General features: G+C 62.3%; 1 protein-coding gene across 5 annotated transcripts in view; it reads left to right on the forward strand.

Moving 5' to 3' along the window:
• The first annotated feature begins 7,860 nt into the window (after positions 1-7,860).
• Positions 7,861-13,773, forward strand: part of PXDN (peroxidasin) — a 74,391-nt gene continuing 68,478 nt past the window's right edge. Inside the window, exon 1 of one of the 5 annotated variants that reach the window (XM_089327883.1) lies at positions 7,861-7,879. Coding sequence is in view for 2 of the 5 variants with exons in the window: in XM_070069761.2 (XP_069925862.2) it covers positions 8,519-8,718 (200 nt within the window). In the remaining 3 variants the exon portion in view is untranslated. Of the gene's footprint in view, positions 7,880-7,981; positions 8,121-8,381; positions 8,719-9,345; positions 9,417-13,773 lie in introns of those variants that run through there. The other 4 variants (XM_089327884.1, XM_070069761.2, XM_070069762.2 and 1 more) reach the window with 4 other exon arrangements.

Here is a 13,773-nt window from a genome sequence, read left to right on the forward strand (position 1 = left end):
CCCACGTCTGCTGGGGCAGGGAGGGCCAGACCCTCGGGGCAGGTTGAATATCTGAGGCCTCTCTGGGCTCCCAAGTGAGCCCGGGAAGAAGAGGCCATGGCCTCTGCCTGGGTCCCAGCCAGGAGCTCCCGCCCCAGTGAGAACGGAACCAGCAAGGTCACCGGGGACAGTCCCCAGGACACGGACAGGTGGCAGGAGGTAGCAGGGCTCAATCCGGCCGGCAAAATAAAGAAGGAGGTAGAGAGGAGTGGTCCTCCAAAGTCTCCACGGTGCGGCAAAGTGAAGCGGGAAGCCGGGCAGTGGGCCTGTGCAAGGGCCGGGGCTCCCCAGGGCCGAGGGGTCAAGGCCAGGCCTGTGCGTCCCAGCAGCTGAGTGGGCTCTCCACCCTGGAGCAGCGCAGTGGGGAGGGCCTGTGTCCAGCAGCCAAGAGTGCTTCCTGGGCGCCCTGCCCTGGGGACTGGACCGCGGAACTTCACTGCCCCTCGGCCCTGGGGGCTGGAAGAAGGTCTAGGAGTCGGCAGGCAGGTGCACCTCACTGTCCCCCACTCTGGTGGTGTCGCCATCCTGGGCTTGTAGGTCCATCCCGGGTCCAGGTGGGCATCACACAGCTGTGTCCATGTGTCCCATCCCAGGCACCTTTGCCAGGGACCCCATTCTGGTGTGACCGCTTCTATGCTATGACATCATAGCCCTGGCGCTGGGGTTCCCGCACACGTGGCCTTGGTCACGCAGCATTTGTTTAATCTGCGGTTTCTAATCTGATGTCCTTAAGACTCTGGTGGCAAACATTTTTACTTTTGTATTTTGTTGTTGTTGTTGTTGTTGTTGTTGTTGTTGTTATTTAAAAGGAGCCAAGTCGCTCCCCAAAGGCCTGGGAGAGTCAGGGCTGGGTCCGGCTGCAGCCGCGGTCTCAGAGCTCAGTTGGGGTCTCCGGGTAGCTGAGCCCTCTCTGCCTCCTCCCGGGGCCTGCATGGGCGGGGAGCCCAGTCAGGTGCCTGGCATATGCTGCGGAGGCCCTAGGTGCCTGCCCAAAATAGTCTTCAGTGAGCCACTGTGGACGTCCACACTCACTGACGTGAGACAGTAAAGCCAATCGACCGTCTCAGCTACGCACTGGGAACAAGGAAACAACAGGAAAGCAGGGACCGTCGGTTTGTGCCGTGGGGGTGGGGACAGAGGTCCAGGGCCGAGGAAGAGCAAGGACCCCCTTCGGGGTCTCCGCGGCCATCTTCAGCTCGGTGTCTGAGAGGTGGCTGTCAGGTAACATCTCCCCTCCGTGTGGTTCCAAAGACAAAGCAGGAGGAGGAACGCGCCGAGCTGCCGCCTGGCGTTCAAGACCCAGTCTGCACCATCCTGCTGGGGGCCTCATCTGGAGTGTGAGATCCGCAGCCTGGGCCCCACTGAGCGAGTCCCGGCCCCAGGGAGGCCAGCTCTGCTGGGGAGGGAAGGCTAGCCTGACGGTGCCATCACGTGACCCAGCTGTGACCCCTCCCAGCAGGCAGGGGTGATGTGCCACAGAGCCATCGCATGACCCAGCTATGACCCCCCCAGCAGGTAGGGGCGACATGCAACAGTGCCATCACATGACCCAGCTGTGACCCCTCCCAGCAGGCAGGGGTGATGTGCCACAGAGCCATCGCATGACCCAGCTATGACCCCCCCAGCAGGTAGGGGCGACATGCCACAGTGCCATCACGTGACCCAGCTGTGATCCCCCCACAGCAGGCAGGGACGACGTGCCACAACATGACCCAGCTGTGACCCCCCCCCCCAGCAGGCAGGGGCGACGTGCCACAGTGCCATCACGTGACCCAGCTGTGATCCCCCCAGCAGGCAGGAGTGACGTGCCACAGTGCCATCACATGACCCAGTCAAGACCCCCCCCAGCAGGTAGGGGCGACGTGCCATGGTGCCATCACATGACCCAGCTGCTGCAGCGTCTCCGCCCCAGGTTCCAGTGTTGGGGTGGGAGTGTGGCCGCCGTGTAGCGGCCTTAGGGCATCCAGAGCCCCAGGGTCGCTGGTGGGCATGTGACGCAGAGGCCGAGAGCTCAGGGGTGTGAACTTGGAGCCATGTTGCACACGCGTGTCCCACACTCCCTGTGCCCCTTGCTATGTGTGCTGAGATGGGAAGCAGAGGCTGGGGGGAAGGGCCACTGGCGCTGACCTTGGCTGTGCTGACCTTGGCTGGGCTCAGCCGCAGCCCTGAGGGCAGCCCCAGCTGAGATCCTTCCCATCTGATGAGGATTCTGGGCTCTGAGCGCCCAGTCTGTCCAAAGGCGGGCAGCCGGCCACTGCCAGAGCTGGCTCCGTCTCTGTCTGGCTCCAGACTCCCTGCCTCTCCCCCCACAAAGTTCTCCAGACCCGGGTGGTGTCACGAGGACCCTCAGGAACTGCACACGTGGGCAGCGCAGATCCTGAGGTGGTACCAGGCCATCTCCCTCCCCGGCATGCCCAGGCCACGTCTGGCAGTCCTGGGACAAAGCCTTGGGGTTTTGACCCCTGGCCACGGCTGAGTCTTTGAAGCCAGCGCCCCATCCCCCGCCCGCAGCCTTTCCCTTCTTTTGGAGTCGTTCTGAGTCAGGCTGAGTCGTGCTGAGTTGTGCTGGGTTGTGCTGAGTGTACAAGGAGGGTCCAGGGACCTCGTGAAACAAACGAACAATAGAGAGACAGACAGGGAGACAGACAGACGCACCACGGGCTCACGCCCCAGATGGTCTTATCAGCCGGGAGCGGGCTAGGCTGAGGCTGGGAGCCAGGAGCTGCATCCGTGCCTCCCACAGTGGCAGGAACCGAGGACTGAGGGAGCCCTCGCTGCTCCCCAGGGCGCCCATTAGCAGGGAACTGGCTCGGAGGCACAGCAGCCAGAACTCAGAGCAGCACGTGGGCCACAGGTGCTGCAAGTAGCAGCTTAATCCGCGGCACCACAACACCAGCGCCCCGCAGGAGGCTGTACAAAGGGGAAGAAAGGGGCGTTGGAGGAGTCGCCAGACAGGACTGGAGCCAGCGCCCTCCCGAGCGCTCCGGGAGGCTTCCTTCACCCACCAGAGCAACATGGCCCAGGCCACCACGCAGAGCTGAACCCACCCGGTCTGCCTTCCCCTCTCCAGGGCCAGACCCCAGCAGGTTCCTGGGTAGGGGCCCGTGTGCTCCTTGGGGGGCGCACACTTAACCCAGGGGCTGAGGAGGACGCCGTGCGGGCCTCCTGCTCGGGGTGGGGGGGGGCTAAGCCCGGGCTCCTGTGAGCAGCTGCTCTCCCCATTTCACAGATGGGGAAACTGAGGCCTGGAGGGAGGACCCAGTCGCTGGGTCACAGAACCGGAAGTGTGTGTACAGCCTGGTGGGCCACCCAGAACCACTGCGCCAGAGAGGAGGGGCAGGAAGCTCGGTGGGCACTCCTGAGCCAGGCCTCGGCTGGGGGATTCTCAGGTGTGCACAGAACAGGGCAGAAGCCAGCAGAGGACGCGGCAGGAGTGTGGTCTCCACCAGGGGTCACCCGGACGCCACGGGGCTGTTCACGCCCACGCCCAGGCAGCCTAAGTTGGTCAGTCGTGGCTGTGGGCTGCATGGGAGGGAGGCGGTTCTGGTGGGCCTGGGATTCTCCAGAGATGGCGGGCAGCTCGTGGAGAGCCGCCCAGAAGGGGCTGGGAGGCCCTGGTGCCCACTGCAACGTGGGAAGCACTGAGCTCAGGCCTGGCTCACGGCAAACAGCAGGGGAAGCCTTCTGTCCTGCTCCCTGCCCACCCCGCCCCGCCTTCTCAGCCACGAGCTGTCTGCGTGCGCACCAGGTAAGGTTGCTGGCTCCACAGGCTGTGCTGGTGATCAGGACAAAATGCTTGCACACAGGGAACGCCGGGCCCAGGTGTAAGGAGCCCAGCCTTGCCCAGGCGCGGAGCAGGGGTTCAGACGGCACAGGGATCGCCTCCGCCACGTCTCCCACCCTGGCTCACGCGAGCCTGGCCTGGGCAGCACTCTGGCCACAGCCACGGAAGCAGACTTGGGCACACAGAGCACCTTTACCTCTTTGTACAAATACACAGACCACCAAGGACTGCCACTTAGTGCACGTGGCACCCAAAGGCATGTCTGCTGTGGGGCGGGGGCAGGACCTGGGGCAGGCAGCAGGATCTGGGAACCGCAGTCGGGGGAAGGGGGATATTTCACCCGGATCCTGGAAACAACTCCCGCTTGGTCATTCCTGGAATTCACCCTGTAGGTGTGAGGCTCCCGTGGGCCTCTAGAGGGCAGACAAGGCAAGAGACAGACAACAGACAGGGGAAGTGCAGTTAGCTCAAGGTAAAGAAAGATTCCCGAAACTCAGATTCTCTCAGGCCAAAATGATTGTACTGGCCTCTGCCTCCTCACCATACCTCACTGTTCAGGGCTATGCAAATGACAGTTGTGCCACAGTGGGGCCTTCAGAGAAAATAACCAATAGAATACATGGATAAGGTGGACGGATGGGTAGGTGGGTGGGGGAAGAGTGACGGATGGATGGATGGGTGGGTAGATGGTGGATTCACAGAAGGGTGGATGAGTAGACTGACATATGGATGGGTGGGTGGATCAGTGGACAGATGGATGGGTGGGTGGATGAGTGGATAGATGGGTGGGTGGAAGGATGGATGGGTGGATGGTGGGTGGGTGGATGAGTGGATGGATGGGTGGAAGGATGGGTGGGTGGGTGGATGGCTGGGTGGATGGATGGATTGGTGGAAGGATGGATGAGTGGAAGGGTGGAAGGCTGGGTGCATCGATGGCTGGGTGAGCAGGTGACTACATTTAGTTTAAGGACTTGGCCCCTGTGTCCTGAGCCTGCAGGTCTTACCTCTGCGGGCAGGCTGAGGCTGGACACTCAGGCAGGGATTGCTGTGACCTTGAGGCAGAATTTCTCTCCCTCTGGGAATGCTCAGGTTTTGCTCCTCAGGTCGGCTGCTTGGGGGAGGGACAGCCGCATCACTGAGGGGGATCTCCTTTACGTAAAGCCAGTGCTACACAACACCGCCAGAGCGACACCTGCATCAGTGTTTGATCAAGCCACCAGGAACTAAGCCCGGCCACATGGACAGGTGAGTGAACCATCACAACTGGCTTCGGAGATGCCAGTGACCTGGACAGCAGAGCCAACAGGCTGTACTGCCCTAAAGTGACCCCTCTTCTATGGCTGGCAGCGGGTTGTCCAGTGTCAGACTGTGGCAAGCAAGGGACCAGACACTGGGTAACTCAGGAGTCAGGGCCCCGGCGACACTGAGACATGCACCCTGCGGTGGCGCTGGGCCATCTGCTGGTTATGGCATCTGCAGCCCTGTCAGGTCTCCTCGTCTCAAATGAGACCCCAAGACCCAGAGCCACCCTTTGAGCTCTGCTGAGAGGCACCACCATGGAAAGCAACGCGACCATCTCATGATTTTCCCAAGATACCCAAGCAAATACAAGGCCGGGCATGTTGGGGTCATGTCTGGCTATTTCCACAGGGTCCCCCACCCTCGGACAGCGTCACGGCAAGCCTGGGATCCTAAGGCTCCCTGCGAGCCACCGTGGTCATCCGAGGACAGGCAGGGCAGGGGACGTTCCTGGTCCCCCACCAGGGCTGGGAGGGGCAGCTGGGCAGAGACATTGCTCCAGCACCTAGTGGACAGTGGGGTGTGGTCCTGGATAGGAACCAATGCTGGGAGGAGGGGACAGAGGCCAGCAGGGGTCCAGTGGGAACCATCACGTGGGACGGGGACTAGAAGCCTAGGGAGGGGTTTGCCAGTAAAGCAGTTCAAACACCTGGTGTCCGCTGGAATGGGGGCTGGAGGCACAACCCACCCCTTGCCTGGAGGGGCCAAGGTGTTCGGGTGGGGCCGAAGCCCTGGTGCATTCCATCAGCTGTCGGGAGGAGAGCTGCACAGGGCCCGGGCTGAGGTCTCCACGGTGGCCCAGCCGCAGGAGGCAAGGCCTCGGCAGCCATGCTGGGCGAGGGGATTCGCAGGGCTTCCTAACGCAGGTGCACCAGAAGGGGAATTCCTGGTCTGGCAGCTGAGGGAGTGGCTCGAGGGTGACCCCGGCGAGCCTGGAGAGAAGGTACTTTTTTAGGGAGACGTCTAGAAGCATCTGAAATGCTCACGGGTCCCTGGAGCCTGCTGTGGGCTGACTCCTGAGCACGTAGGATTCTGGGCACCGTCCCAGGGACACGGGCACGGGCTCAGTGACTGAGCCGGCAGCCCTGCACCTCATGCCCGACCATGAATCGGTTACAGCCCCTGCACGGAACCTTCTCCTGGGTGCCTGGGACAGAGCCGCTCACTCCTGGACTCCTCAGTGACAGCCTGTCTGCGCACAGTGGGTCCTCAACCACTCTGAGCAGAGGAAAGACCGGCCATGCGATGAGAGGACTGGGTTCTGGTGGAGGGGAGGGGAGCTGGGGGCCAGTCGCTCAGCCAGGCCTGGCCCCCGGCAGAAACCGTGGCGACCACTGCCATCCCTGCGCTGGGGCAGTGACCGTGACCGTGACCCCTCCTGATTCCTGGGCAAGAGCACAGACTGCATCTGGGACACTCCCCGAGCTGACCCCAGTGACTCAGCTGGTGGGCTCAGCTCTGATGAACCCAGGACTCAACGGTAGCACCTCCCTGTTTATGGTCCCCGTGAGTCATTGGACCGGAGCGGGCTCCTGGGAACCTCCGAATCTGTAGCCAGGTGGTCAGAGGGATGGGTGCCTGGGCCCTGACACCGTGCCCATGCTGGGGGCCACCGGCTTCGTCGGTCCCACTGTGCCCTCAGCAGGGATAAGACCTGCTCCCATGCAGGTGGCGCCTGGACTTACTGCGGTCCACTGCTGGATGGGGACCCCGCCCTGCCCGTGGCCCCACCTCTCTTGCTGTGTCCCTGGTTCCAGGAAGACTCAGCAGAGCCAGTCAGCCAGCCTGCCATGGTAGGGGGCCTCTGAGAGGACCCCTAGGCCCTGGCTCCCGTCAGTCTTACGCTCCTTTAAAAACAATAGAAACTTGTTTGGATTTTATATGCAAGGCAGAGAGACAGACAGATGGAAGGACATCATCCCTCTGCCTATTCAGTCCCCAAATGTCCACAACAGCCAAGGCTGGGCCAGGTTGGAGCCAGGAGCCTGGAGCTCGGTTCAGCTCCCCCACATTGGTGGCAGGGGCTGAAGCATTTGAGCCACTGCCTGCTGCCTCCCAGGGTGCGCATTCGCATGAGGCCGAGGAGGGGCAGGGACATGGTGTTCTGAGCAGCTACTTGGTGCCGCCCCTGTGTGGGCCCTACCCTGGGCTGTAGCTGAACCACCGCCACCTCCTAGGAGGGGTCAGAACAGGGTTTCCGCTCCCTGTCTTATTCTCTCTTCCTTCCAAGGCCGGCTCCAGGAGGTCGGAGGCCATGTGTCATCAGCAGTCCACGGGGAGAGTGACAGGGCCTGGAGCTGAGGCTTCCTGGCCGCTCCACTGAGGGCCGGCTTGGAAGAGCGGAGCTCAGAGTGCACCTGCGACCAGGAGAGCCCAGCCCCTCCCCCTCCCCTGCTGCCCCCACAGGTGCTGGCTGTCTCAAGCTGCTTCCATTGCTTCAAGGGCTCACCTTTGACTGGGCAGGGCCCTTCCCGGATGCCCTCACCCTCACCTTGATGGAGGGGGAGAAGGGAGGGGCGGAGAGTCCCCGTGGTTGAGAAGAGAACAGAACTCGGCTCCCCTCTGAATCTGGCTTTGGGCAAACGGCTCGCCTTTACTTTCTTACCTGCAAAATGAGAGAACAGGCCCGTGGGCAGGGATGCAGAACGTGCCCGAGGGCCTAGAGGTGCGTGCTGGAACCTCAGCCTCCCTGAACTGCACTTGGGCTGAGCGCCCGGGTCCCCTTCCTGGGCGGCGTCTCAGGGAAGGCGCCAACAGGTGGGCATCCAGCTGGGACCTCCTCTCTCGAAGGCCCCTTCCTTCCACGGAGGGGCCCTGAAACAGGCGGCGTGGGGTGATTAACAGGCCCGGGCCGGGCCGGCCTCCGCCTGCAGCAGGGAAACCAAGGCTGTTTGGGAAAGCGAGTTGATTTAAAACTCGGGGAGAGCTGGATCGGAGAGGGCGCGGGAGCTGCCTGACGCCTGCCTGGACCCAGGGCGCGCTCCACAGTGTTGGAAAGGTAGCCGAGGACCTAACCCGCAGCGCACGCAGGCAGGAGCCACGGCCAGGACCCGGGGAAGGACTTCGCAGAAGTCCCGTTCCGAGCGCAGAAGCGGGGATTCAAACCCGGGCCCTAACCCTCCCCGCCGCCCAGGGCGTCCAGATCGCGCGCGCCTCTATCCGCCTGGCGGCTCAGTACCGGACGCCGCGGCCCGGGTCTCGCCCCGCCCCGGCCCTCGGGCAGCCGGAGGGGGCAGGGAGCAGCCGCGCGCATGTGCGCAGCTGGCGCCCCCCGCCCCCCGCGCACAGCTGGGACGTGGGCCGCGGCCGGGCGGGCGCAGTCGGGAGCCGGCGGTGGACGCGCCGGGCTGTCCGTGGTCTGTCCGTGCGCCTGAGCGTCCGTGCGCGCCGTCGGCCATGGCCGCGCGCCCCTCGGGCCCCGTGCGCCGCTGCCTGCTGGCTCTCGTGCTCTGCTGCGGCTGGGGGTCGCTGGTCGCGGTCGCCCAGAAGCCGGGCGCCGGGTGTCCGAGCCGCTGTCTGTGCTTCCGCACCACCGTGCGCTGTATGCATCTGCTGCTGGAGGCCGTGCCCGCCGTGGCGCCGCAGACCTCCATCCTGTGAGTGCGGCCGGGCCCCGCTTCGGGGGTCCCGGGGCTGGGGGCATCGGGGGCCCGGCGCGGGCGTGGGCGCTCCGGCCTTTGTCCGCCCGGCCCGGACGCCGAGGGGCGGACCCGAGCGCCGAGTGCGCGGCCTTGGGAGCCGCCTTTGTTCAGAATCTGGGATCCCCGCTGGCCCGGGAAGTTGTTGGAGCAGCCGGGGGAAGCCCTGCCTCGCCCGCCACTTCCCGCCCGCTCCTCCGGCCCGGCCTGGCCCGCGCCCGCGGCCGCCCCGCGTCCTCCCTGCTCGTCGCCCTCCCCCGCTCCGAGCGCGGCGCGCCCCCGGCCGCGTCCCCCCTGGTCCCCTCCTCCGCCCTCCCTGCTGGGCGCCTCTCCGCCCCCCTTCCGCGCGGAGGGCGGTGTCCGCCCCAGCCCTGCACCGGGAAATCCCCTCGCGGGTCCTCCGCGCTCGCCCGGGTGTCCCCAGGGCTTCCCCTGCGCCTGCGGCGAGCGGGGCGGCCCCGGTTCGGGACGAAGCCGTGGCTCTGAGCGGCGCCTTGGCTCCGGCGCTGCGCGCGCGCGCGCCGAACTCGGCGGACACCTGGCGTCGGGGTCGGCGCCGCGGATCGCGCGCCCGCGACCCCCCGGGGGACCTGGGCTGCGGCGTGGACGCGGGACTCTTGGAGTCTGCGAGGTCTGCTGCGTCTTAGGCGCCAACGGTAATTCGAGGACGCCAGTGCAGCTGCCCGTCTGCATGCCAAAAATAGTTTTCCCTTTTCTTGGCGGAGCCGGAGGACTTGGCACCGCCAAGGAGCCCGCGAAAGCCCTGAAAACTTGGGCGAACCGTCCAGGAAGCGAGCGGCTGCGGCTCCTACCTCCGAGGCACAGCACGCAGCCCTCCCGGCCCCTCTCCCCTGGCGTCTGCGCGGTACTGGGGCCCCCTGGGCCGCTGGAGGGAGAGCTGCGCTGGCCTGCAGAGCCTGGTGGGCAGCCCGGCCTGCGCGTCCGGGGAGCAGCCCCTCGGCGCAGAGGACCCGACATGGGCAGAGTTGGTGAAGTTCTTCAGCGAGTGCTGCGGGGAAGCCATTTTCCCTCTGATCGGAGCCTTCACGCTTGCCCCGCGTGTTGCTAACAAATGGGAACTGCCTTTTGAAAAGAGTAATAGGTCGGAGTGCGTGTTCTGGAGCAAAATTGGGGCCCTGCCCTGCCCTGCCCGGTGTGGCCCTCAGCAGAAGCCTCTGAGGACCAGAGGGCAGTGACATCACAGGCAGCTCCAGATCTGCTTGCTTTTCCCGGATTTGGTAGTTTTCAGATGAGTGACAGGTGGAGTGCATGCTAGGTGAAGGGGATCCCTGGATCCCCGAAGACTGGAGCAGGTGAGCAGAGACCAAACACGCCCACTTGACAGCTGTGGAAGCAAGGGCAGGTGGGGGCAGTAAGACCAGCACCCTCCTGCTGCCCTGGTGTAGCCAGCTGGTGGCCAGGGTGCGGTCCCCGATCGACTCTCTGTGTGGTGACCTTGAGCGAGCCCCTGTCCAGTGAGGACGTGAGGGTGCAGACCCTGGCGGTGTGGACCGAGGGTGCAGCAGGGGTTTGGGGAGACCTGGGAGCCCCTGTCTGTGGCTCTGGGGGCGCGGCCTGCTCAGGTGGGCACCTTGTGGAGGGCACCGAGCAGAAGCGGAGGATCTGTGCCTGCTCCGGCCTTTCCTCTCCTGTGCATGGTACCGTTTTCTGTTTTCAAAATGTGCTGGTAGAAATTGGGGGCGCAAAGCACCTGCCTCGGGTGAGCTCTGCACCCAGTGTGCTTGCACCAGGCTTCCCAGGGCTGCTCTGATTCGGGGCTGGGGCCCCAATGCCCAGGACCATCGCGGGGTGCGGGTGTGGGCTCATCCTGAGCTGGTCAGGAGCAGCTGCACACCCGGGTCTCCCTCGCTGGGACCCCCTTGGTGCTGCCTCCAGGGTGAGCGGGGACCCCCCTCTGCAATCCCTCGGGAAGATGTGGGTAGAACTGGTTTCCTTGCCTCCTTAACTGCTCTGTAGAGATTCCTAGGAGGGAGGTCTGAATGGGAGTTTCACTTTTTCCCATAAAAGAAGGGCTGTCAGCCGGCTCTGTGGCTCACTAGACTAATCCTCCGCCTGCGGCACCGGCACCCCGGGTTTAGTCCCAGTCAGGGCGCCAGTTCTGTCCCGGTGGCTCCTCTTCCAGTCCAGCTGCTGTGGCCCGGGAGTGCAGTGGAGGATGGCCCAAGTCCTTGGGCCCTGCACCCGCAAGGGAGACCAGGAGAAGCACCTGGCTCCTGGCTGTGGATCAGCGCGGTGCGCCGGCCACAGCGGGCATTGGGGGGTGAACCAACTGCAAAGGAAGACCTTTCTCTCTCTCACTGTCCACTCTGCCTGTCAAAAGAAAAAAAAAAAAAGGGGCTGTCGAGAGTGGCTGTCGGCCCTTGAGTGAGCTTGGGGCGGACCAGGCCTCCCAAGGAGCTTGTAGGTTGCTGAGTTTATCACACTGCCATCCTCCTGTCTTCTGGCTTAGCTGAAGGATCTCTGCTGATACCCCTTCTCTAATTCCTGATACTGAAAGTTTTCTTTCTGCCTTTAGATCGGGCCCGGGCTGGCTGGACGTTCATCGTGCCGTTGAGCTTTGCGCGGCCCCTACTTTTGGGTCCCCTGGTTCTTCGCCCAGCGCTGCTGCCCCTGCCCGGTAGCTCTCCCCTCCTCCCCCGGCTCTGGGTTCCTTGTGCTCCTTTGCTTTCTCTGGGAAGCTGAGCTCGCTGGCTGCAGGCACGTCTGCTCTAGCAAGCCTGCGGAGTGCCGTCGGCGCCCTTGGCCTTTCCACCCTGCTCCGAACGCTTTCTCGTCTCCCTCCTGATTTCGTCACTGCCTCGCGGTTAATCAGAAGAGTGCTGTTCAGTTGTGAGTAGAACTCTGAGTGGGAGAGCAGGCGCTGTGTGACTGGGATCCTTTCCATCTATGGGGATTCCTCCTGGTGCCGCGGCTGGGAATCCTGGGAGTGTTCGGGGCACGTGACACTGTGTGCTCAGGGGGTGTTGGATGGGGCCTTCTGTGACCTGGAGGAGGTCAAACTGGCTGATAGCCAACTTAATAGTCTGAATGACTGGGGAGGGGCCGGGACACACCCAGGACCACCCGCTTTGCAGTGTAACTTGTGGTTAAAGTTTCCAGAACAATGGGAACTCCGCAAGGAGAGAAGTCCAGTTTCCAGCCACCTGTGCAGGGACCCCAAAGGTCTGCAGCGCCTAGATGTCAGTCACGGATGTCAGTCAGGGCATCATGGCCACCTCAGCCGTCAGCACCCCTCCTGTCGAAGGGATGGGGGTCCCAGGCCGGGAGGAACGGTGCCACGCCAGCCAGCCGCCAGGGGCGAGTGTGCACAGGTCAGCGGCTTTCACTGATTCTGGACTGCTCGTCCGCCAGTCACAGAGAGGAGCGTGTTGACGTCTGGTCATAACTGCACTGGCTTCTGACTTGGCTTCCTGTGTGTTGATGCCGTTGTCAGGCGTGAATGGAGGCGATTCCTGGGGCCTCTTATTGACACTTTTTCACTGTGAAATGGTTTTCTCTATTGATCTTCGCTCTGAAGTCCACATCTCATGTTAACATTGCACTCCATTTTTCTTTTTTAAAGGGTTATTTATTGGGCCGGCGCCACGGCTCACTAGGCTAATCCTCCGCCTTGTGGCGCCAGCACACCGGGTTCTAGTCCCGGTCGGGGCGCCGGATTCTGTCCCAGTTGCCCCTCTTCCAGGCCAGCTCTCTGTTGTGGCCAGGGAGTGCAGTGGAGGATGGCCCAAGTACTTGGGCCCTGCACCCCATGGGAGACCAGGAGAAGCACCTGGCTCCGGCCGCGGCGGCCATTGGAGGGTGAACCAATGGCAAAGGAAGACCTTTCTCTCTGTCTCTCTCTCTCACTGTCCACTCTGCCTGTCACAAAAAATTTTTAAAAAAGGTTTATTTATTTATATGAGAGGCAGAGTTACAGACAGAGGGAGAGACAGAGAGTCTTCCATTCACTGGTTCACTCCCCAGGTGGCCGGAGCTGGGCTGATCCGAAGCCAGGAGCTTCATCTGGGTCTCTCACATGGGTGCAGGAGCCCAAGCAGCTGGGCCATCTTCCACTGCTTCCCCAGGTACATTAGCAGGGAGCTGGATCAGCAGTGGAGCAGCTGGACACATGGGATGCAGGCACCACAGGCAGAGACTTCGCCTACTACACTACAGCTCTGACCTCCTTTTTCTTTCCATTACTGTTAGGGTCCTGTTTTTCTACCCCTATTGTGAACTCATTCGTGTCTTTTATACTCAAAATGCACTCCCTGTTGGCAGCGTAAGTAGGCCTTTTTAAATCCAATTTGACAACCTCTGCCTTTACTTAGGATATTTAGTCCTTTACATGTGATTTGGTGATTGGTGTGCTTGTGTTTGTCTGTTCTCTTGCTGTTTGTCCTATGTGTTTTCCCTTCTTCTTTTCTATTTTGGAGTAAATGTATTTTTAAAGTCATTCTGTTTTATGTTGTTTGTCGGCTATTAGATGTTCTTTTCTTTGTTCTTCTTACTGTGTTATTTTTGGATTTCTATTGTCATCTCCATTCCTTTAAGGTTATCTTCACTTTACACTATCAAAGATCACTGTAAGAACATCTTGTAACTTAGTAGCAAGTTTTATTTGAGAGACTGAGAGCCAGTGCACTGCCTTCTGCAGGTTTAGCAGCCAGCACGGAGCAGGGCCGAGGTGGGGTCCAGGGCCGCTTGGGGGGCAGGGACTCCGCTTCGTGAGCCGTCACCGCTGCCTTCAGTGTGTGGGTGGGAAGCTGGACCAGGAGCTGGAGCTCGGGATTGGACCCGGGGTTCTGACGTGGAGCGCAGGCGCGCTAGCAGGCGGTGGAGCTGCTGGGCCAGTCGCGGGTCCCGGAGCAGGAGTTTGCGGCGACCGCTCCCGTTTCTCCCTGTCTGCTGCCGTTCGTTTGAATTTTACATGTGTTGCAAATCCCGTGCTCTATCTGTTATCTGTGTGAAGTCAGCTGTTCCGAGATGAATGGGCAGCGTAATTCTTCATTC

Source organism: Oryctolagus cuniculus, chromosome 2 (assembly GCF_051225735.1).
Source record: "Oryctolagus cuniculus isolate XC-2025 breed Fujian yellow rabbit chromosome 2, ASM5122573v1, whole genome shotgun sequence".
Lineage (NCBI taxonomy): Eukaryota > Metazoa > Chordata > Mammalia > Lagomorpha > Leporidae > Oryctolagus > Oryctolagus cuniculus.